The sequence below is a fragment of the Arvicanthis niloticus genome, chromosome 17 (genome assembly GCF_011762505.2).
Source record: "Arvicanthis niloticus isolate mArvNil1 chromosome 17, mArvNil1.pat.X, whole genome shotgun sequence".
Taxonomy (NCBI): domain Eukaryota; kingdom Metazoa; phylum Chordata; class Mammalia; order Rodentia; family Muridae; genus Arvicanthis; species Arvicanthis niloticus.
In genome coordinates, this window is record NC_047674.1 from 29,894,727 (window position 1) to 29,918,125 (window position 23,399).

Sequence of the window (23,399 nt, forward strand, 5' to 3'; positions counted from 1 at the left end):
AGCATAGTATTGTCAGATTAGTTTGTTTACAATACTGGTAATTTTATTAAAATTTTATTTTACTAAGACATGGTTAAGTATGTATAAATATAAAACATGTTAAGTTCTTAGCCATTTTATGATATGTCAAATATATGTTCACTAAGTTTACTTTTATCATGAACAAAACTGTGTTTTACTATTGCCAATTGATGTGGCCAAAATTTTGAAACTTACTTTACTAAGGATAATTAAGTGACATGGAACTGTGTTAGGATTGTTGGTAATTGTTAGCATAGGGAATTCAGAACTTAGTATATAGAGGGTGTTGAATGGTAACCTGGCTACGAATAGACAGTGTGAGCAGCACCTGAGGATATAAAGATGCTCAGTACATCCTTGCTAGTTGATAAAGTGAGAGCGTGAGACTTGCCACACTTCTCTTTAGGATCTTGGTCAGTACTAGCTGACTCAGAGATGAGTGCTGGGTGGAAGTCCCAGGTTGTGTCAGGTGCGTGTGTTGTTAGTTTGGCAGCGCTGGACTTTTGGGCTCTGTACTTGGGTCATATATGTGTATTGACCACAGGTGATAATCACCAAGCAGAAGGCCAAAATAATTGGGGTGAGAGTAGATGAGCACCTAAAAGTATGTGGCAAGTCACTTATGTGCTAATTAAATAGCATGTGTTTAGTCAGATTTGACTAGAAAGATGAAAGTGGATTTGAAAAGCAAAACCAAGTAAACCCATACCAGTGGAGTTTTTTACTTTTATTGTAATTTTCTATTTTCTAGAATGCTTTTCCCAATGAAGGTATTCAAAATAATTTCTTGTCTCCCCTTTTTCTACACAAATCTCCTCTAATTTTATCAGAGAAATGCTTCTGAGGTTGGACAACCTAGTCCTGTGCATTAATGAGCTTGACATAGAGTAATGGTGAAGCTATAAAGATTGTAGTGTGAGGAGATGGTGGCTGACCCTAGATGGGCCAGTGTGTATGGAGTGAGTGCTGTGCGTGCTGGGAAGCTGCATGTGCCGAAGAAAAGGTTGATGTTTATAAGAACAGACATGGTGGTGCAGGGTGGTAATGCTAACACTTAGAACATTTGGGAGGCAAAGGCAGGACTAGGAGGAGCTCAGTGTCACTTTGTGCTGCACAGCAAATTCAAGGCTGTATCTTAGAGAACTACCCTCCTCAGAAGAAAGAAAATAGACATTTTAAACCTCTCTGTTCACATGCTTTTATAAGAACATTGTACAGTTATTTAATGATAAGGATTTGTGATACGTAGTGTATTGAATAACCATCAGTACTGATTTGATGCTTTTTTCTTTTTATATTGCCTAATCCAACTCCAAAGAACTTTGTCTTAGCCAAGCCTATAGCAGTAAGAATATGTGCTGTACTTTAAAACAGGACATGAGTTCTATTTTGTACCACATACTTAGAAGTAGAGCTTTAGTAACTTGCATGGATTTTACTGAGGAGGGACACGTGAATCACTCTTTTTCTATTAGAGCCACCTCAGGCTTTGTTGTTTGTTCTGTGACAGGGAATCATTGTGTAGCTCAACTGGGTTGGAACTTTTTTTGTAATCCCAGCCTGCCCTCAAACTCAAATCCTGTTTCTGCTACCATCTAAGTGCTGTAATCCCAGCATGCATCATGCCTGGCAGACTTCTTAGGTGATTAGTCCTTATTGGTTTATATTCTGTGAAAGAAATCTTAATTTCCTGAGCATCTTCCCAAGGAAAGTATGTGTTTACCTTAGTTATGGAGAAGCCTCCTGGGTTTGTTTCTTTAGTTCAGAGCTTCTTTATAGTGTGCAGTGGCCTCACACTTTCCCTTATGGTTGGAGACATAGCTCAGTTGGAAGAATGCTTGCCCACCATGAACAAGTCCCTGGGTTAGATCCAAAAACAGCAAAAACTGGGTGTTTTGGCAACACTTGTACTTCACTAGCACTTGAGATGGAAGCATGTGGATCAGAAGTTCTATCCACAGCTACCCATGGAAGCTTTTCTCTGTGGGAAGTTGCATGAGTACCTAAGTACAAGGAGCATTTTCCCTAAGCAATGTTCTTGAAATTTTTTGCATATATACAAATTTTAAAAAGGAAAGGAAATAGAATGTATGTAGGATCAGTGTGACATGTGCCTTTAAGACTGAGTTACTGACTTTACTTTGTATGTAGAACTTACATATTTTAGAGTTTTATTACCAAAAGTTTATCCTTTTTCAAAGCTATGCATTATAAAAACATCATTTCTGATAATATTTCTGTGTACCTATCTAAACTATTGTATTTACACTTCCATGTATTGATAAGCATATTGGTTTAGTAAGGCCTGCTGACTGTAACTCAAATCAAGCTGGGTAGATTCAGGGACATGCTTGGGGTCTGTTTGTGGGACATACCCAGCACCTTACAGAATGCCTGATACTGTAACTGCACATAGCTGCTTCAGCTCCCTGTACTGTCAATCACTACTTCTTTCCTGTCTTTGCTTCTTACTAGATCATCTGTGCATTTGAGACTTGATGCTGAAATAATTTATTACTTTTATTTACATGAAAAATGCATGTAGTTTTGGGTTTGCTTCTGAATAACTTGAGAGGTTTCCTAATTCTTAGTAGTTCTCTGCTGAAGTGAATGTTAAGAGAGTCCCAGAAGCCTCTGCATACTAATAGAAGACTGGTTAATCACCTGATCTTAGCAAGAGGCCAAGAAACAATTGTAACTGTTTCTTAAGTATGCACACCGCCAACTAAGTCCATACTTGGTGACTATTACTGAATGATGTATGGAATAACCATGATCATCCCGTGCAATATTATGTAATCTGGTGAAACATTGCTTTATTTTGCTTGTGTTTTTACTGTGATATTTTTTTCTTGATTCTTTACAGAGTGATAAAATGGAATTTTACTAATTATGTATAATTCCATAATTGTAGTTTTATGCTGAATGCTCCAAATATCAAAGGTAATGTGGGGCATTAAGACACACAATAGATTTAAAATTTACCGTTTTCAATTAGGTCCCTCAAAGTTGTGGAACCCTGGCTCCTGCCCAGAGTGATGTCCTACCATACAATGCTGTTGGCATCTCAACCACTGCGGAGCCATTGAGGAGCATTGGAATTGGTCAATTGGGAATTGGGTGGTAATAGGATGAGTACACTTTGTCTGTCTGTCACATAGCACTGTTCTGTGTAGTTCTTTTGTTATCTGCTTTGTCTTTGGGGGATGAGACTGGCTGTACTGTGAAGAAAGCCAAGAGAAGAAAACTGTTTGACAGCACATTCCTGCTCTGTGGTGGTTGTGATATCACCAGCATATGGCATGCTGGCATCTCTGCAAAGGGGCCAGAGGTCAAGTTTTAGAAGTGTTTAGCTATAGACAAAAGAGATGTCATTTACTCTAGTGAGACAGTTGTATTTTCTGTTGGGGGGACAACAGACTTGTAAGTTTTCCTAATGCCTATTTAACCCCTGATGAGAAGGGGAGTTAGGTGTAACTTGTGTATTAGTGGCATGGGGAGAATCAACACACTTGATACCTGGTTGTCAGCTGAAGACTCCTGATGTAATCTCTACTGTGTTTTCTTTCCTTTCTAGACAAGTTGGCATTAAGAACGGAATGTTTTTTGGACATGCTAAACAGCTGTGTCCTAATCTGCAAGCTGTTCCATATGATTTTCAGGCATACAGGGAAGTTGCCCAAGCCATGTATGAAACACTGGCAAGGTATTGTGTCCAGCGTCCTCAGGCTCATTTCTTCTGCTCTGCTGCTGTGATTTACTTTGAAATTTGTTTGATTACTTTGATTACTCATTGTGAGAGTCTCTAGATTTTTGTCTCTCTTGTGATCTTTTTTCTTCTCCTGCTAGTTTGATAGCTGCATTTCTTTTTTAAAAATGTAGCTTCGGTAATTGGGAGTTCAGTTCAGGAAAAATTTGTGTTGTACCAAAGTTCAAGTGCTGCTGCATGTTGTGATGTGAAGTCTACCCATCTATGTGGACTTTTTTTTTTTTTTCCCAATGAAGCAGATTGACAAAGAATTCTAGTGTTTTGTTGTTACTGCTGCTGCTGCTTTTGTCTCACTTGGTTCTTCTCTTTTATTACATTTGCATTATAATTTAAGGTTAGAAGTCACAGAGTGAGCTGCAATAGTGTGTACTGTATCCTAGAATTTCAGTACCAGCCAGGATAATGGAGGGAGACCCCTGTATTGGAACTGAATGAAGTCAAAACTGATGAGCCAGTAACACAGACATTTAAAAATCTTTTTTCATTTTAAAATCTTTAAGCATGTCAAAGATTACTTCTTATAAAAGTGAGTGTCTGGTAATTATTTTTAAAATGGTTAATTAGAGTTAGCTTGAGAAAAGGAGATAAATGATTTCTTTTTCAATATAGGCTTTTTTAACACTAAGGCAGCATTAAAAGGAATTAAAATTATTTAGCAACTTATAGATGCTCTAAAACCAGAATCATGTGGTTTCTGGAAACTAGGACTAGAAGAGACCTCGAAACTCCTTTCTGTGCAAATTGAAAAGGTTTTAAGTGATGTGAGTTACTGACACATGGGCCTGTAGTAAACATTTGTCAAGTTACTCATCCAAGGCTTGTAGTTCCAAAGCTGTGTATGTTGACATTCCTGGTTGTATGCTTACCTATGTCTTCACTTCTGCCTCCTCCTGCCCCTTTATTGAAAATAGATTTTTATCTCATATATTATATCCTGATGACACTTCCCCCCACTCTACAAGGAGATAACAAATGTAACAGAATAAAATATAGTAAGATAAGTCCATCACACTCAAGTTGCATAAGGCAAACCAACAGAAGGAAGAATCCAAAAACAGGCACAAGAATCAGAGACTGACTCATTCACACACTCAGGGGTTCCATAAAAACACTAAACTGAAAGTTGTAATACACAGAGGATTGTGCCAGACCCATGGGCAGCTGCCTCTTTTTTTTTTTTTTTTTAACACTTTATTCTCACTACTACTGACCAGGAAGTACAGGTAGCTTCTTGATTTTGCCAATCTCACCAAAAAAAAAAAAAAAAAAAAAAAAAAAAAACAGTGTCCAGTCCCTGCCCTTGTGGAAGCTACCTTAATAGTAAAGAAAAATATACATGGAAAGATTCAGTCATCTGTCACAGCTGTTCTTAATTCAAGTACAGCAGTTTTGTGTTGCCACTTCACAAATATGTTAAATGCTATTCAGAAGCTGAGGGCATTGGTGACATCCAAAGGAGGGCTGGGAACAGGTAGAGATGCTGCTGTCTTCTCAGTTCCACATCCTGGAGGAGACGACTAGCTTGTACCTATACCCAAAAAATTGAGGGAGAGCTAGGGCTCATAATACTTTCTTTCTGTGGACATCTGTAGTGGCATGTTTCTGTTCTCAGAGGAAAGTCATTTTCTTTGTTTTGTTTGTTTGTTTGTTTGTTTGTTTGTTTTAAAAAAAAAACCTTTCTTAACATTTTTAACCTAAGTAGCATTTATTTATTGAATAGTAGATTTTCATGGCTTAGTTTGTAACCTACCAAAAGGTGTACTAACAAGTGGTTGTGAGTGCTCTTTTGGTGTCTGTCATTTCTGGTCTGGTCTGAGTCTGTTGCTTGGTCTTGAGTTTATGCCTCTTTTCCGGCTTGTCAAAACAAGTAGTCCTTTATTTAGGGAGATTCTATAAGGTTAGAAGAAGAAACAGCATTTTCACTTGAAGATATGGGTGTGTTTCTCCTAGGCAGCATTTAGGCTGCCTGGCCCCTTTGTCCTATAGAATCACAGGGATTTAATAGATATTAGATAGTTAATAGTGCTATTTTGCTTTTAGATGAACAGCTGTCATTGAATTGATGTGTATAAACTCTTGTTCATAAAGTTTTCTGATGAGTCATGTTTGAAATTTTGATAATTGTGATCCATTGGCCACTTTGTAGCTTTTCTTTGTACAAGGGTATTTGGGGTTCAGTCATTTCTGCTATAGTAGTTTTGGTAAAGGATTAGAACACTAACTTTGTATCAGAGTCAGATAACTAAATAGTGGCACTTTGGAGGGGTTATTTAATATTAGAAGTTTGTGGTGGTGTGCTGCTGGTACTGGAGTATCTAACGTCTCCCAGAGCAGCCCATAGGTATGACTCACTCATTGTCTTTGCTTTGTTTTGTTAGCTACACACACAGCATTGAGGCTGTAAGTTGTGATGAAGCACTGATTGACGTCACTGACATCCTTGCAGAGACTAAACTTACTCCTGAGGAGTTTGCAACTGCCCTCCGTATGGAAATCAAAGACAAGACTAAATGTGCTGCCTCTGTTGGAATTGGTTAGTACGTGGCCTATCGTGTATCTTGCCCACCATTTGGAATCCTTGACTATCCCCTGATATAAAGGAAGTTTGATAGCTCACTGCACATTGTGAGCTGTCTGTGTGCAGAAGTGTCCTTTTCCTTACTTTTATCAGTGCTTACATCTGTGCAGTAAAATAAAACTATGCAAATGCAAGTAAGTGATTGGGGAATAATTTTGTACCAAGGGACAGAAAAGTTCTTTCTTGTTCAAAAAGAAAAAAAAGAGAGGTAAATTAAAATTAAATTTTTGTTTTCCTCAGATTTGAACAGAAACTCCTTTAAAAGCAAATTAACAGCATAGAATTTAAAGTTAAGCTTCAAGTGTCCTTTCTGCTCCTCGCTCTCCTGGATCACAGTGTTCTCTGCGGTTCTAAGCTCTTGTGTCTCTAACCTTCATTCTGTGTTTGGTTTATTCAGCTGTTGCCACCACCTGTCCTCCATATGGTAACTTTAAACTCTGGCCTCTGAAAAGCACAGGCTGGCTGTGGCACCTTTTCCTATCTCTCTCAGCCTACTCAGGGCCGTTTACCAAGCAGAGAGCTCCGGACTTTGTCCTGTAGACTTGAGGGAGAGTAGTAAAGCGTTCTAAGCATGCTGCTCTTATTTCTAGCCTTATTATGACATTCTCATTTATAAGCTCTTTTTTCTCAGATTCTTGTCTTTTGAACCAATATGGATAACTCAGTGACATCATAGATAGGTTAATATACATTGATGAGAGAACTAGAAGCCAGGTGTGGTGACAACTGGTTATGTCAACACTCAGGATTGAGGAATACAGACTAGCCTGGATTTGTGGCGAGACTGTCTCAAAATGGGGTTGGGGAGAGAAAGGATCAGTGACTTGGGTTTCTGTCGGGGGGGGGGGGGGGGGGGGGGGGAGACAGACATACTGCTGAAGCACTAGAGAGCCACTAGAACGGCCATGAAGCACGAGAAGAAAGCTGGAGGGAGCTGGGCCAGAGTGATGGTTCAGTGGGAAAGCCATAGGCCTTGCTTCCGGAAGTCATTGCACTGAAGGGCCCTTACCTGCCTGGTTCCTGGCCCTGAGGTAATTTAAGACAGAAGACAGACTAACTTGGGTGCATTTTTTTATTGCTGTGTTGAGCTTTCAGTTCTAGATGGGTAGGGATCCAAAATGGCACAGCATGGCACCACACAGCAGAAATGGCAACTGGAAACAGAGAGAAGATGTCTCACATCTGAAACCACAAACAGGGAACAGAGAGAGTGAACTGGACCCAGTGGTAGACTTCCTCCACCTAGGCTACACTACCTATGCCATCTCAAACAGTGCTACTAACTGGGGACCAAGTATTCACATGCTTGAGACTATAGTAGGCATCTTATTTAAACCACCACACTTGGAGAGTGAGATTTGGATGAGGATCTGGTTAGAGTCTGAGATGTGCATATGAGAGATTGCCTTCCTTATGTCTTTAAAATTGGCCCATCTCACACAAGCCATATTCTTTTTTTAATTAAAAATATTCTATTTACTGTTTTAGCGGTTTCATCATTATCCACTGTAAGGTTCCCTCCCATGTCTATGTCCTGTTTGTTTTGTTTGTTTTCTGTTGCCTCACTGATTCTGTGTACATCCATTGCCATGCTCATGTTTGTGGGACCATCTATCTGAGTGGACACAGCATCCCAAACTTGTGGAATAAATTACTGCCCCTGACTGCCAATCGTCTCTCAACTAGGGTGAGACCATCCATTCTGGAATTGTGGCTAGCAAGTCTTAGGAGAGTGACCACAGCTCCTGTGAGCTCTTGAGAGCATTATGCCCTGTCATATGTAGGAGACATCTGGTCTCAGCACTTCTCCCCACTGTCCAGCCCTTAAATTCTACACAATTAGTATGATACAGAATTCTGCCTGGTAGAGCAGGCTTCACATGAAATCAGAGAGCATTTTTGACCTCTATAACAGTCATTCCCAATATGGCACCAACTGAATTAATCTTCCAGCAAGGTTTTTATGATGTGAAACACCATAGAATACTGAAAATTAAAACATGACAAATACTTTGGCACTATTTACACAGTTACTGTCTAGCCTGCCTTTTTATCCCTACTGTTGGCCTGTGGGTCCCTGTTTGCTGCCTTTTCCTACCAGCCTTTGTATTTCAGTGTCAGGCACAGTTTTAATTTTTTGTTTTTAATCATACTTATTTTAATTTACAAGTGGTGGTATAAACACATTTTCAGTTTAAGAATGGAATGAAAACAAAATTCCACTTGACAGTGTCATCCTCCCCTGCTTTTTCTCTCCAACTACCTAAACTTTATCATTGTGATAGGACTTCTAAACTTCAGCTCCTTATTAGAATTCTATCTATGGTATATTGTTTCTTGAGTCTCCTGTACATTGTTAGTACAGGACTTTTCTGATGTTTTGATGTTTGTTTCTTTGTTTCATAGAAAAGCTTATCTTTCCTATGGCTGTCTCCATCCCACTGCAGGCCCCACTGTCTCCATTCACTGCTGATCTTCCCTGCACTCTGAAGCCCTTAAAACCCTCTCACGGCACATGTTCTGATTTGGGGCGTTGTTTCTAAAGCCTGTTAGCTTGTCTCCACATAAGCTGGGTCCTGGGGTTGGGAAATTTGACTGGTTTTTATATTTGCTTTGGTTTTCTATAAATCTACTACACTTTGAGTGAAAGGGAGAGGATTTGAGACGGGATCTCTTACTGTAACCTTGGCTAGTTTCTGATTCATAGCCAGTGGGCAGTTGAAGCCTCCTGAGTGTTAAGATTATTTACATGAGCTACCATACCCAGGTTAACCCCTCCCCCTGTTTTCTCTGTCCTACATCCATCACAAAGAGACATTGAAATAGTACTTGTTTTAAAATACAGAAAAACCTCCATCCAACAACCATACTAGCCATATTCTGAAAAATTAAATACGATCACCAGGTGTGTGTGTGTGTGTGTGTGTGTGTGTGTGTGTGTGTGTGTGTGTGTGTGTTTTATTTTATTTTATTTGAATTTATCAAAACTGAGTTAATTTTATCATTTTAAGGTACTTCAGTGATTCAGTCTACATGTTTCTTGTATGAAATTTTAAGAGATGATTATATTTCTGAACATTTCTTTTCTTTTCAATGTCACAGGTTCTAATATTCTTCTTGCTAGGATGGCAACTAAAAAAGCAAAGCCAGATGGTCAGTACCACCTGCAGGCAGACGAAGTAGATGATTTCATCAGAGGCCAGCTTGTCACTAACTTGCCAGGTAAGTCCAAGACTTCACATGGCATCTGTTTGTGATAGATGATCAGTGCTCTCCATGCCTTTTTTTCTGTTTTGGGAGGTCAGTGTGGCCACTCAACAGGCATGTGATGCCTTGGGTGTGAGTTCTAGTACTAATTTTAAAGGTTAGTTTTTGTCTGTATAGTTTATAAGTGTATTTATGAATGTGTGTCTGTGTGGGATATGTACATGTGAGTGCAGGTGCCCATGGAGGCTAGAGGGCTTGGATCTCCCTGGAGCTGCACTTACAGGTAATTGTGAGCTACCTAAGCCAGTGCCCAGAGCTAAACTCAGGTCTTCTGGAAGAACAGCAAGTGCTCTTAACTATTGTGCTCTCTAATCCCACCTAGCACTGGTTTTAAAGAAATCCCAGAAGAGAAAAGAACTGTTGGACATGGCAGCATATGTTTTTAATCTCAGCACCTGGGAATTAGAGTCAGGAGGATTAGGAGTTTAAGCGCAGCCGTGACTGTTCGAGACCCTGTCTCAACAAAACAAAGGGAGGAAAAGAGGGAGTAAGGAACAACATTAAAAGTAGAAAGTCAGCTGGCAAGTTCAGTGATTGATTTCAGGGTTTACACTGCAGCAGTGTGAAAAGTAGAAAATGAATGGGCCTTATTAGGAAAAGTTCTTCTAGTTTTCATTAATTAATTAGTTAAATAATTTCAGGACATTGACAAGAAAACCTTCTATTTTCTGTTTTTGAGGGTTTTGGGTTTTTGTATTTGCCAAAAGTAGTGATTTGTTTTATGTGGTTATATTCTAACCTGTGAGCTTTGCAAAACTTTTATATACATACATACATACATACATACATACATACATACAACCTTTATATACACATACAATACACATACATACATACACACACACAGTATTTTCAGCGAGATGTTAGAGATGGAGGCCATGTGTGTGTACAAGTAGATTTGGTAGAACTTTTAGGCTTATATTTTTAAATCTAATTAAAGTGTGTATGAGCTACCTTAGAAATTTGTTACAAGCCAAACTATAAACAAACCAAATGTCATGTTATAGTGGGTTAGTTTTAGTTTTAAAAGTTTACTGTAGCCCCTGTTTAGAATATGTGGTCTATTTCTGATGTCCAGTTTAAGATTAAATTTCAGTAGTAATTAACTTGGAAGATCAAATAGCAGATTACCTTATTAGCACAATATAAACAGTTATATTTATATAACTTGATAACACAAGTTATAAGTTAGAGCAAATATTTTAAAAGATGTGTGTAAATTTCATGTTTATTGTACATGCTAAATTAGCTTCCTGAAGGGCTGCCATTGACACATATACTACGTGTCTTAATAGAAATTGATGTTTTTTTGTGGAGGCTAGAAAGTTGTGAGTATGTGGGTGTAGCTGACCCAGAACTCTCTAATGTAGCTCAAAATGACCTTTAATTCTGGATTCTTCCACGTCTGCCTCCCATGTGCTGAGCTTCAGGTGTGCTGCTTCTGAGGCTTGTGGGCTCTCTGTCTCCGTGTCCCCCTTGCTGCCCTGCTGTAGTGCCTCATGGTCTTTCCTCCATGTACAACCTGTGTGGTCTCAATTTCTTCTTAAAACAGCATCAGTCCTACTGGCCCTGTGCTCTCATTTTACCTTTATTGCTTGTGTCCAAATACAGTCTCAGTGAAAACTTTAAAATGAAGAGGTATGGCTTCAGCATGTTTGGGGGAAGACACAACTTAATAATGCCGTCTTTCAACTGAATTGAATTTTATAATGCTTTTAAAAATAGAAGTAATTTGTAGCTCTTCTGTTAGTACTTCTGTCATTGTCTTCATTTCTGAATGGCAAGACTTTTCTTTTGTTTTTATTCTTGAGATGGGCTCAGAGATGACATTGAGCTAAAACCATGTAGCTCAGGTTCAGTCAGCCTCTGAGGACTGTGGTCCTACAAGTGCACTGTCACACTGGGTGAGGAAGGCTTTCTTTTCTGTGTTGGCATTCACATGATGCAGATGTCCACAGAGTCCTGGGTTGTATGATCCCCTTGAGCTGGAGTTACAGGTTGTACCCAGCTCTGGTCCTCTGCAAGAACAGTGTGCAGTCAGAACCATCTTCAGCCCAAATACTATATTCTCTAACAGTCATCTATGAGGTTATATATTCTGGCTGTGCTCAGATGCATAAAGCATTATATTTCTTTGATATCCACCCCCACCCCCAAATAGGATCAACAGGGTTGGCTTCTTGTCCAGGATCTTATCACTCAGATGGAACCTGTTAAATTTTAGTTGACTTGGATATTTTTGGTATGTCCTTACTCGGACCTTTACATGTCATTCCTGTTCTGGAGATGGCATTTTTACTGATCTTTTCCCAGAGTATGTTCAAGAGGACATAAACATCTTGGGGAGGTGGAGAGAGAATATGTAGGTGCACGTGCATTGGAGGCCAGAGGAAGATATCCGATATCTTACTCTGTAGCTCTCTAGTGAATTCTGCAGACCTAACTGTCCAGTTTGTCTCTCACCCACCCTTTCATAGCACTGGGGCTACAAGCATACATAGCGTTTATTTTATGTGTAAGTTTTATGTGTATGGTGTCTTGTCTGCATGCTGTATGCATGTCACCTGCACACACCTGTGGTGCCGATGGAGATCAGGTAAAGAGGACATTGACTCTCCTTGAATAGGAGTCAAGGACTTGTGGATGCTGGGAACCAAATCCCAGTCCTCTTGTAAGACCGAGTACCCTCACCTGCTGAGCCTTTGCTTCAGCCCTGTGCCTGGCTTTTAAAACAGGAATACACACACACACACACACACACACACACACACACACACTGTGAGGGCCCTATGCATTAGAAATTCTGAACATTATAATAAAGAATCCTATTTAATTTGCCGAACTTGAGTTAATTCCCAGAGATGTTTGTTGGTGATTACAGTACCTATTTCAATCTGTGGCTCATGCTTTCAGGGAAACTTCACTCTCCAATTGATAATTAGAATAAATTTATTGGTATCAGCCCAGCCTCTCCTTAGCTCTGTGCACTCACTAAGTATGCACTTACGATATGATGTGCTCTGTAAACTGGTAATCAGTTATAGAGTGGATGTAAGCAGTGAAAACACAAGACTGGCTGTAAGGACTTTCCTGATGATGGTTGTGTGTTATGTGGACACATGTATACTTAATTCAGTGTAGTTACCCAATGAAAGAAAAGATTATCTCTTTAACAGTTTGGATACTAAGGACTCTTGGTTATTTGCAAAGCTATTAACCCTGTAGGTGTCTTCTTCCTTTATGAACCCTGTGCACAGGTCACAGCTAGGGTTTTTGACTTCCAATTCTACACAGTCATGTAGCTGTTCAGAGCCTTTCAACCTCAGCATTTACAGTTACCAGGTTCCTCATTTGTCTTGGCCATATTTCCTGTATTCACAAGCCTTGAGCAAGTTCCTTCTGAACTGTACAAACATTTCCATCACCATTGACATTTCATTGTGAATGACAAAGACTTATCAAGTGGACTGCCAAGGTCTGGCTGTGTGGGTTGTGGTCACTGTCCATTTTTAATATGGTTCCTCTGAAGGGCAGGTGCATGTCATGCTCCAGCTGATTGACCAGCAGCTTCCATAGCTCTTTCCTTAAGGTAGCACACCCCCTCCCCTTTTTTCTTCCTTGGTTAGCTATGCTAGGTAGGCCTTGAGCAGTGGTTTCTTTTTTTTATGCAGATGACTTTCCCTTATGAACTCTGGTGCATTGCATTGAGTTAGTAACAGTTGTGGTCCTGGCTTGGAGTCCATCCTTCCCTCACACTGTCACTGCATCCCAGCAGATTAGCCATCCGTCTGCTGTAACAGTGACTCCATTACTTTAGGTGGACTGTGCTTCCCTCCATGTTCCTCTCTCAAGCCTTGCCTTGCCCACGCCATTGTATTCACACACGCATAGTGTGGGATCAGTGCTGCCTCTGCTCGCCCTGTGTTCTGACTTGTGCTGTAAAGTGGGAGCCAGTATCCTTCCCACCAGGATACACATCTCCAGTTCTTAGCCTGTGGGCCACGACCCCTTTAACAAACCCCTGTCTCCAAAAATTGCATCACAAATCCTAACTAGCAAAATTACAGTTATGAATTAGCAATGAAAATAATTTTATGGTTGAGGTCACTACAGCATGAGGAACTGTATTAAAGGGTCACAGCATTAGGAAGGCTGAGAGCCACTGATGCAGATTCTTGTGATTTAAGCTTGTGGCATACTTCCAAGGCAAAGATGCTCTTAAAGACTATCAAGTCCTCACCTATATCCTGTTTTCCTGTATCTCAGAGTTGTCTCAGCAGAGAATGGACTAGGATCCTTCCTGTCACAGGAGACCGCTCAGGGTGGAAGCAAAAGTTACATGACCACATTGAGCGAAAGATATTGGCAGACTTTGCTCTTTTTTGATAACATAGAAACAGCATACAAACACATAATTTTCACTGCTTGTAACTTTTATGATGTAAAGTTATTTAAATAAGACTTAGAGTTTACCTGAGTTACTGTAAACTGTTTTCTCAAATGTTTATTTCTTTTTAATATCTATCTATTTTTAGATGTGTGGTGTGGGGCAGGAGAGCTTACCAGTGTCCTGGGTAGCACTGAAACTTTGTGTGCGTTGTATTGGGAAGCCATGGCGGCTGCTGTATTTGGCCCAGCTGTAGGACGGATCTTCAAGATGCTCATTTAGCTTTTGCTTTAAGAGAAACAGATTGCCCTCCCTTGCATACCACCATGCCTTACTTAGCAGCTTTGGTCTCATGTCACATCCTTGTGAGATAAGGCCTATGTCATCAGTTCCTGTTCTGGATCAGAGTAAATGTGATGACACCATCATGGATGTCTGTAGACACAGTATCTCAGCACAGTTCCACTCTGAACTCTAGCATTTGTGTTTGTCCTGCAGGTTCAGAGCATAATGAATTCTTAATTTGCTAACTACTCATTTGTGGATAAGATCTTAATCTTGGTATTAGTCGTGAAATTATTTTTTGTATAAAATTTAAATTAATGTTTTGTGCACATGTATATAAATGTATATAAACTATTAAAATTTAATAATTTAATAGTTTGTCAGTAACTGTATTCCTTTTCCTAGGAGTTGGACGTTCAATGGAATCTAAGCTAGCATCTTTGGGAATTAAGACTTGTGGAGATTTGCAGTGTTTAACCATGGCAAAACTCCAGAAAGAATTTGGCCCCAAGACAGGGCAGATGCTATATAGGTTCTGCCGCGGTTTGGACGATAGACCTGTTAGAACAGAGAAGGAACGAAAATCTGTTTCAGCTGAGATCAACTATGGAATAAGGTTCACCCAGGTAATATGTCTTTACATGGTCCTGTTTCTAACCTTAAAGCTCTTGATGATTGAAATAAACAGAAACTATTGGTTTTCTCAGAGCCTTGGTGACTTTTAAGGTAGATTCTTAATTAAAAAATCCAGGTCTTAAGGAAAGATATAAAATACTCTGCTTTTGTGGTCAAAAGTGATTTGAATTACAATTATTCTCATTACCAATGAAGAGGAAAAGGCCAGACAAGTATATTGAGTGTCAAAATTGTTTTAAACTATAGTTAAAAATCTGTCTCCTCCTTCATTGTTCATGCCTCAGTGGTTCTCAGCCTTCCTTAATGCTGCGACCCATTAATACAGTTCTCATGCTGTGCTGACCCCAACCATAAAATTATTTTCATTGCTACTTCATAACTGTAATTTTGATATTGTTAAGAATAGTAATAGAATAGTAATATTAATGTCTATGGATTTTTGATGGTCTTAGGTGACCCTGTGAATGGGTCATGCGATTCCCAAAGGGGTCATGACCAACAGGTTGAGAAACACTTCTTCTGTAGTGGTAATGCAAATGGACTAGTGTTTGCTGTCCTTAAGAATGCATGTTTGGATTTGGGTACCTCTCTGGAATTTAGTTCTATAACTCTGTACATCCTGAGGATTTGAAATCTGATGAGTGCTTGCTCTTTGGAACTATCATGTAGGAATCTAATAGAGTGTTGGAATTCATATTTCATCAGCAACTCTAAGATTTGCAACAGGTCAGTGACTGAATAAAAAAGTAAGAAAGGAAAATGTCTTATAGAGTACTTGGTCCACTGAGAACTTGCCCAGTTACATCAACACACAGGTCATGGTGTATGCACAGTTTCTTTTAAATAAATGCTTATGATAGGAAAATAAGATGTGCACAATAATCAGAGCTAAGTCACTTGAGAAGAACTGTTAAGGAAAATTATCAGAGTGCTTCTCATCTTTGTCTTTGTGTAGCCCAAAGAAGCAGAAGCTTTCCTTCTGAGTCTTTCAGAAGAAATTCAAAGACGACTTGAAGCTGCTGGCATGAAGGGCAAACGCCTGACTCTGAAAATCATGGTACGGAAGCCAGGGGCCCCTGTAGAAACTGCAAAATTTGGAGGCCATGGAATTTGTGATAACATCGCCAGGTAAACTTCTTTAAAAAAAGAATGTTGGTGGTTATATTCTGTGCAGTTTATTATAAGTCATACAAAATAAAATCAGTAGTAGTAGTTTCAGTTAAAACTTACCAATCCTGGTAGTGTTAAATACCCTGTAGAGGCAGGCCACAGTCCATGGTCACTTGACTTAGGTTTAATACCTATTGCAAAATACTGATGATGGATGAATATGTTTTTAATGAAAAGATTTATTTAGTTCACAATTCCTGGTGATACAAGAGGCTAGTACCCTCATACTCTCAGCCAGCCGGTGCCATCACAGTGTTAGGAACATAGATAACAGACACAAGTTGAGACAAGACGCTAAACGGCTCTTGAGGGCCAGGCTTGCTCCTCCCTTCTCTAACCAATTGCCCATGACAGCAGTTATCAGTTGCTTCCTAAAGCAGTGACCTAGTCAGTTCCTGTCTGAACAGACCACATCTAAGTCATAGCCAGGTGGCAGCCAGAGGCTTCCTTGGGGGTCTCCAGGCTGTTAACTTGAGAATATAGAAAGGAAAAGGGCTACACATTAGCAAGACAAGGGGACTGGTGTGGTTTGTGAAAGACCGACTGCGATGTTCCAGACTTTCCTGAGTAAATCATTAGAGCAATCAGAATCATATCTGAAAGCTGTAGAAATCTTTTCTTTAAAACCATGATGTTTGAGGGGCACATCACTTAATGTTTGTGACCAACAAGAAACCACTTTTTAGAGTGTGTGTCTTCTATTCAACAAACTGCAGCCTGACAAGCCAGTGTTAAGGCTTTTAACAATCGATCTGTGAGTAAATGGTTATAATGTGTGTTTTTAATAAAGATTAGCTCATGTCAAACATGTTGTTGGTTCTTATAAAATCTCTAATATAGAAACTTAGCATGTCATTGAAAACTTTATGTACTGTGGAAACAGGCAAAATAAAACAACATATTTTATTTCATGTGGAAATTAAATGCAACAATGGACATTTCTGTATGAAACTGGTTCTTAAGCATAGTTTTGTGGGGGCAGGTGGGAGGGAGGCAAGAACTAGATCTAGTTAGAGTGTGTTTCTAGGAAGAACTGGCTTTCTACCACGCAGTCTATGTTCCAACATTGTAGATTTTTTTTACTAAAAATTTTCTTGCCAGCCGGGTGGTGGTGGCGCACGCCTTTAATCCCAGCACTTGGGAGGCAGAGGCAGGCGGATTTCTGAGTTCGAGGCCAGCCTGGTCTACAGAGTGAGTTCCAGGACAGCCAGGGCTACACAGAGAAACCCTGTCTCGAAAAACCAAAAAAAAAAAAAAAAAAAACTTGCCTAAATTTGTCCAATTTTTGGTTTGGGTCTTCCTGGTGTGTTTAAAGTGTCAGTGTTGTCTATAATGGTTTCTATGCTTGTGGGTGGTGTTCCTGACTTACTATAAGGACAATTATTAATAACTCCTTGCAGTGTTTGTATGATCTTTTAATGAATATATGTCGAATGTACATTTGTTTGCTTAAGAATGTAATTTTAATACTTACAGGACTGTAACTCTGGACCAGGCAACAGATAGTGCAAAAATAATTGGAAAAGCTACTTTAAACATGTTTCATACAATGAAACTAAATATATCAGATATGAGAGGGGTGAGTATTACTGTGGCTCCTCCTTTCTGTAGTGTGAAGTCTGGGCTTCATCTGAGCTTGCTTGGTCCTGATGTAGTCCAGGCATATTTAGCTTCTTCCATGCAGTCCCAGGAGAGGGAAACAGGACTTCCCATCAAGCCTCATCTTAGTTTTGAGAGATTAGATTTGTTATTGTGAAGATTTCGTATTCTGCATAGTATTACTCAAATCTTACATATCGTATTCCCAGCACCGGATAAGCACCCTTTTCACTGAGCTACTTCCCCAGCTCTGTAACCTTACTACTGTACGGACCATACCTTGATCATACTAAGTAAATGCACAGACCACTCTGCTATACCCAACCTGCCAGCTTTAGAGACAGAGCCTATATAAAGCCTCAGCTAGGGCTGGTGAGACACTTGAATAGTACAGGCATTTTGGTTGTCATGGGCCATCACCACACCCAGGTGGTCATGTGCCCTCTGTGCTTGCACTGTACCAGCCTCTCTCCTTTAAATGTAATGAATCCTAGAAAGCCAACCAGAAAACCTATGGAATACTGAAATCTACTTGTTTGGTATTTTGATTTTAAAAGTCTTACCCACCATGCGTGGGTAGAATGCACACTCTGTATCAAGATAAAGCTACTTAATTGCTGAGCCATAAGATGTTTGTGGGACAACTAATAAGTAAGCTGTTGGTTTGCACTGTTTCATTCACTCCTTTATTCTCAAAGCTGGATCTCGATGGTAGTACCAATAGATCAACTGAGAATTTTGTTTAGATGAATTCTTACTTTTCACTTCTGTTGTTTTAGAAACATTCTTTATTTTGACTCTAGGTTGGTATTCATGTGAATCAGTTGGTTCCTGCTAGTTCAAGTCATCCATCAGCTCAGTCAGGCCTCTTCCCTGGTCGGCCACATTCTGTTCGTGATCTCTTCCAACTACAGAAAGCTAAGAAATCCACAGAAGAGGAGCACAAGGAAGGTGGGTGCCCATCTGTGTGTGGCTGCTTTCTGCTCCACAACGTCCTCAGGGAGTAAGAAGTTCCATTTTAAATCCATATGGGTCTGTGCCTTTTCGTTTGTTTTAGAAGTAAAATAACATTTCAGATTATGAATCTAAAGTTATTTGCAAGGAAAAGAGTGAAGTGGTGGGGAGGGGCTTTGTCTGTGTCCCCCTTCTGGTGAGCTCAAGAGGCTATTTGATTTCTGTCCCTACAACTGTAGTACTTCTGGCTGCTGTGGATCTGGAAGTGTCCTCCACCTCTAGAGCTTGTGGTTTATTGTCACCCCTCTCTGCACATCTGGCAGCTAGTGTCAGTTCTGATGCTAACAGAGGCGAGTGTTCCAGGAAATGGAATGGCCTGCATTCTCCTGTCAGTGGACAGTCAAGACTAAACCTCAGTATAGAGGTCCCATCACCATCACAGGTATGGTTTTTGGTCCTTAATTCAGTTTTGTACTAAGAACAAAAATGGCATTCTTCCTTTGTAGGTCAGCATACAAAGTCATCTTCATGTGTCTTACTGTTCTCGCTTAAGCCCCTCCACTTTTATAGGTTCCCTTGTTTGCTAGTTAGTCTGCTTTGTGCTTTTGTCAGGTGTATCCCATCTTCTCTTTTACATGGGGGTAGGGCTAAAGGAAATATAAAATGCTACCTCCAGAACTAGGGAAAGGGGCAGTTCTCATGCTTGAGGTAGATCCCCTAATGCTTCTATAAATACTTTTTTATCTCAATGCTTTATGTATAGAATGATTATATTTGGGGGAAAATATCCCATCTGAAAAGTTAATTCTGTGTCCCCTTTCCATGGGCTAGTTATTACTGCAAGGTGTTCTATGAGTATGTGGACTCCTTTGAGTATGCTACTGATTCCTACACTGCACTCATCCTCAGACTTCAGAGGCCATCAAGATACCTGGGTTAGGGGCTAGCTTTTTGAAGGCTGGTGGTCTGAACTTTTGCTGTTCCTCAAACCATCTTTTCTGAGCATCAATTTCACATTTGGTATTTTACAGATTGACCAGTCTGTCTTAGAAGCGCTCCCACCTGATCTCCGGGAACAAATAGAACAAGTTTATGCTGCTCAGCAAGGAGAGCCACGAGGCACCAAGAAGAAAGAGCCAGTAAATGGCTGCAGTTCAGGGGTACTGCCACATCCTGTTGGCACAGTTTTATTACAAATACCAGAGACTCAAGAGCCTAATAATAGTGACACCAGGATCAGCGTCATTGCCCTTCCAGCATTTTCACAAGTACGTTCATGTCACGGACCTACCCTCAGTCATGCTTCCCTCACCTGCCCTCTCCTCTGTACCTAACTCCTGAGAGGCTTGCACATCTGCAGACTATGTATGATTACCCACTTGACTTTGTTTATAAATTAGGCAACTCAGCACTAGATAGATGGAAGAAACTTGAGATGCATGCAGGGCTTGGTGTGTCAGTCCCTAAAGCGTCTGGAAGAAGCAGAACATTCTTTGCTGACTTTATTGGCCTACACAGATCATGAGATCTCCTTAATAGGGGGAAAGACACTCAGAAGTGTACATGTGGTTTTGGCTTCCCATTTTGTAAACGAGTGTCTTAGTGACCAGTTAGCATAGAAACTGGATTGTTCGTTTCCACACTCTTGGAAGGTTTTGTCCTAGCTTTGCTGTTGAAGGACCTATTAGGAGTGATTTCAAAAACAGTCTAGCTATCCTCCAGAATTAACTTAGGTGTGACTTTTCTTCTATTAGGTGGACCCTGATGTCTTTGCTGCCCTTCCTGCTGAGCTTCAAAAGGAGCTGAAAGCAGCATATGATCAAAGACAAAGGCAGGGAGAGGACACTGCTCAGCAGCAGCCAACTAGTGCATCTGGTAAGACAGGACAACAAAAGGGACTAGGGTGATGACATTATTGTGTTCTAACTCTTCATCCTAGAGAGTATCTGAAGTGATCAAGACAGACCAGTAACTAGTGTTGTATTTTGGATACAACTCAAGCTACTTGTCCTTTGAGACTGCTATTTGAAAGAATGTGGGTTCAAAACATGAAATCTGAAAACTTCTGGACATGAGTCTCTGAACACAGATTTATTAAGCCTGCATAATTGTTAATTGTCTTTTAATCCTAAAGATCATTCCATCACACGTAAGTACAATGAGCAAGCTCAGAATATGAAGTGGCACTGCTGAGGACTTTATGCCTTAAGCCACTGCGCGTCCCTGGCCTCCCTTCCTGATCTTGGTAGTGAGCGGGTATTGGAAGGATAGCATCCATGGGATTGCCTGGATTTCATTTGAGAATCTCATGCCTCTTCTTTAGTGCCAAAGAATCCTTTACTTCAGCTAAAGCCACCAGCAATGAAAGACAAGAGAAATAAGAAGAAGAACCCCATTGGTTCTCCCAGGAAAATTCAGAGTCCTCTGAAAAACAAGCTGCTTAGCAGTCCTGCTAAAACTCTGCCAGGGGCCCATAGGAGCCCCCAGAAGTTAATGGACGGCTTTCTACAGCATGAAGGAATGGCTTCCGAGAGACCCCTGGTAACTGGAATAAAATACTGACTTACCAAATTTTAATATACTTGACACTGTCTGAATATAGCATTTTCATTCACTTTCTTAACAGGAAGAAGTCTCAGCTTCCAACGCTTGTGCACAGGACCTATCTAGTTTGCAGCCCGGCCAGAGCAGCTGTTTTAGACCAGCAGCACCCAACCTCGCTGGAGCTGTGGAATTCAGTGATGTGAAGACCTTGCTCAAAGAATGGATCACTACCATCTCAGGTCTGTGTGGTTGTTCTATGATTTAAGAACATGAACCGAGCATGACAGACAGACACAGCCCACTTCTTTAACACTGTTTTCTCACCAGCTGTCTCTAAGTTCTAAGACAGGCTATGACAGGTGTCAGTCAGGGGGATAACTGCAGATTTCTGACTTTCTCCAGAAATCACTGGGGTCCTCACTTGAGGTTTTCCTCCTTCCTAGATCCAATGGAAGAAGACATTCTGCAAGTTGTGAAATATTGCACTGACCTTATAGAGGAAAAAGACTTGGAAAAATTGGATCTTGTTATAAAATACATGAAAAGGTAATTTATTAAATATTAAATATTTTTACCAAAAGACAAAAAAAAAAAAAAAGAGGCATGTTCCAACAGTCAGTTGAGGGGAGGGCCTATGTTTTTTAAGGTTCCTGGTTTTAAATACCATATAACGTTGACAGGGTAGTAAGAAGTAACCACTCCCATGGTTGTATCCAATACACAAGTGAAATGCCTCTGAGTGCCCTTTTTTTTTTTTTTAAATTCAAAACAAGGTTTATTATCTTAAAGACTTGGTTTTACTGTCTGGGCTAAACTCAATGGCTGAGATTATAGGAGTGAGACACAGTTCAAAACTTAAAAAAAAAACCAAAAAAAAACAAACCATGTGTGCTGGAGCTTTCTCTTCACAATGGTGCCTCTTCCTCGCCTCAGGTTGATGCAGCAGTCGGTGGAGTCAGTATGGAACATGGCGTTTGACTTTATTCTTGACAATGTTCAGGTGGTTTTACAGCAGACTTATGGAAGCACACTGAAAGTTACCTGACTGTCCAGAGAGCCTGGCGCTCTCTGCGAGCTGTGCCAGCAGTGCTTGCTGAGGTATTTGCAAAGTGCATGATAGTGATGCTCTGAGTTTTCATGATTCTACATTTCTTTTTAAGCAAGTGTTTTGTACATTTCTTTTCAAAAAAGTGCCAAATTTGTCAGTATTGCATGTAAATAATTGTGTTAATTCTTTTACTTGTAGCATAGATTCTATTTACAAAACGTTTGTTTATAAAGTTTTATGGATTTTTACAGTGAAGTGTTTACAGTTGTTTAATAAAGAACTGTATGTATATTTTGTACAGGTTTTTTTTTTTTTCTTGTGAATCCTTAAAAAACTCAGCTATAGGGGTAACTAGCAACAGTTTATTCTACTAAACGGCTGGACCTCCAAGCCAGCCTGCTACCTACTATGTGCAAAAGCTATGAAACTGCTCACCAGTCCAAGGTCAGCATTTCACTAGTTTTGTGAACAAGGAAAAATAATAAAATCCTGGCCAAGGATTTATTACCTAACAACTTAAGTAAACTAAGTTTTCAACCATATATAATATCTCTTCTCTAGTGTACGCTGTGTCTTAACACTTTATATTCATTTATAGTGGATACTTTGAACACTCTTAACATCAAAACTCTGAACATCAAGTTTTCCAACAGTAGGTTTCTTCAAAGGATGTTGGTAGATCCACAGGGATAACTACGCAGTGTAGTCGTGAGGTGTGTGAACAAATCACTGAGGTCTAATTGTGCAGAAGCAGTGACCTCTGATAATTACTGCCTCCTTTTATTGAACAGAAAACCATGGAATGTATGAAAAATGCCCCTCCTCGGGCAGTGTTAGCAGGTGCTGAGGCTGAGCTACACTCCTGGCTAGCATGGAGGCCTTGCAGTGAGTGCCTCCTCTTTATTGGCAGTTTTACAATGAGCTCTTGTGACTAGTACAAGCAGTAATTGCAGCCAGCTATCTTTACACCATGGTTGCACACAAAGCAGAAAGAAATTAGCCAAGTCCCTATATTTTCTAGTTAGAAAAGTCCCTAAGGGCAGGTGGCAGAAGAATGCTGGGGGTGGGAAAAGGGGAAGTGTGGAAAGAATACCCATAAACTTATGTCTTACATCAAAAATGTCCCAAGAATCACAAAATC

General features: G+C 40.1%; 1 protein-coding gene across 6 annotated transcripts in view; it reads left to right on the forward strand.

Moving 5' to 3' along the window:
- The window catches only part of Rev1 (REV1 DNA directed polymerase), a 75,613-nt gene extending 53,057 nt beyond the window's left edge, over positions 1 to 22,556 (forward strand). For 3 of the 6 annotated variants that reach the window (XM_076915020.1, XM_034521433.1, XM_076915019.1), the window contains 14 exons: positions 3,599 to 3,727; positions 6,169 to 6,323; positions 9,471 to 9,590; positions 14,713 to 14,933; positions 15,899 to 16,071; positions 17,590 to 17,692; positions 18,516 to 18,663; positions 18,906 to 19,108; positions 19,698 to 19,934; positions 20,421 to 20,541; positions 20,990 to 21,207; positions 21,293 to 21,449; positions 21,654 to 21,756; positions 22,144 to 22,556. In XM_076915020.1, coding sequence (XP_076771135.1) covers positions 3,599 to 3,727; positions 6,169 to 6,323; positions 9,471 to 9,590; positions 14,713 to 14,933; positions 15,899 to 16,071; positions 17,590 to 17,692; positions 18,516 to 18,663; positions 18,906 to 19,108; positions 19,698 to 19,934; positions 20,421 to 20,541; positions 20,990 to 21,207; positions 21,293 to 21,449; positions 21,654 to 21,756; positions 22,144 to 22,255 — 2,200 coding nt within the window. In that variant the 3' untranslated portion in view covers positions 22,256 to 22,556. Of the gene's footprint in view, positions 1 to 2,916; positions 2,965 to 3,020; positions 3,145 to 3,598; positions 3,728 to 6,168; positions 6,324 to 9,470; positions 9,591 to 14,712; positions 14,934 to 15,898; positions 16,072 to 17,589; positions 17,693 to 18,515; positions 18,664 to 18,905; positions 19,109 to 19,697; positions 19,935 to 20,420; positions 20,542 to 20,989; positions 21,208 to 21,292; positions 21,450 to 21,653; positions 21,757 to 22,143 lie in introns of those variants that run through there. The other 3 variants (XM_076915021.1, XM_034521439.2, XM_034521434.2) reach the window with 3 other exon arrangements.
- The last annotated feature ends 843 nt before the right edge of the window (positions 22,557 to 23,399 follow it).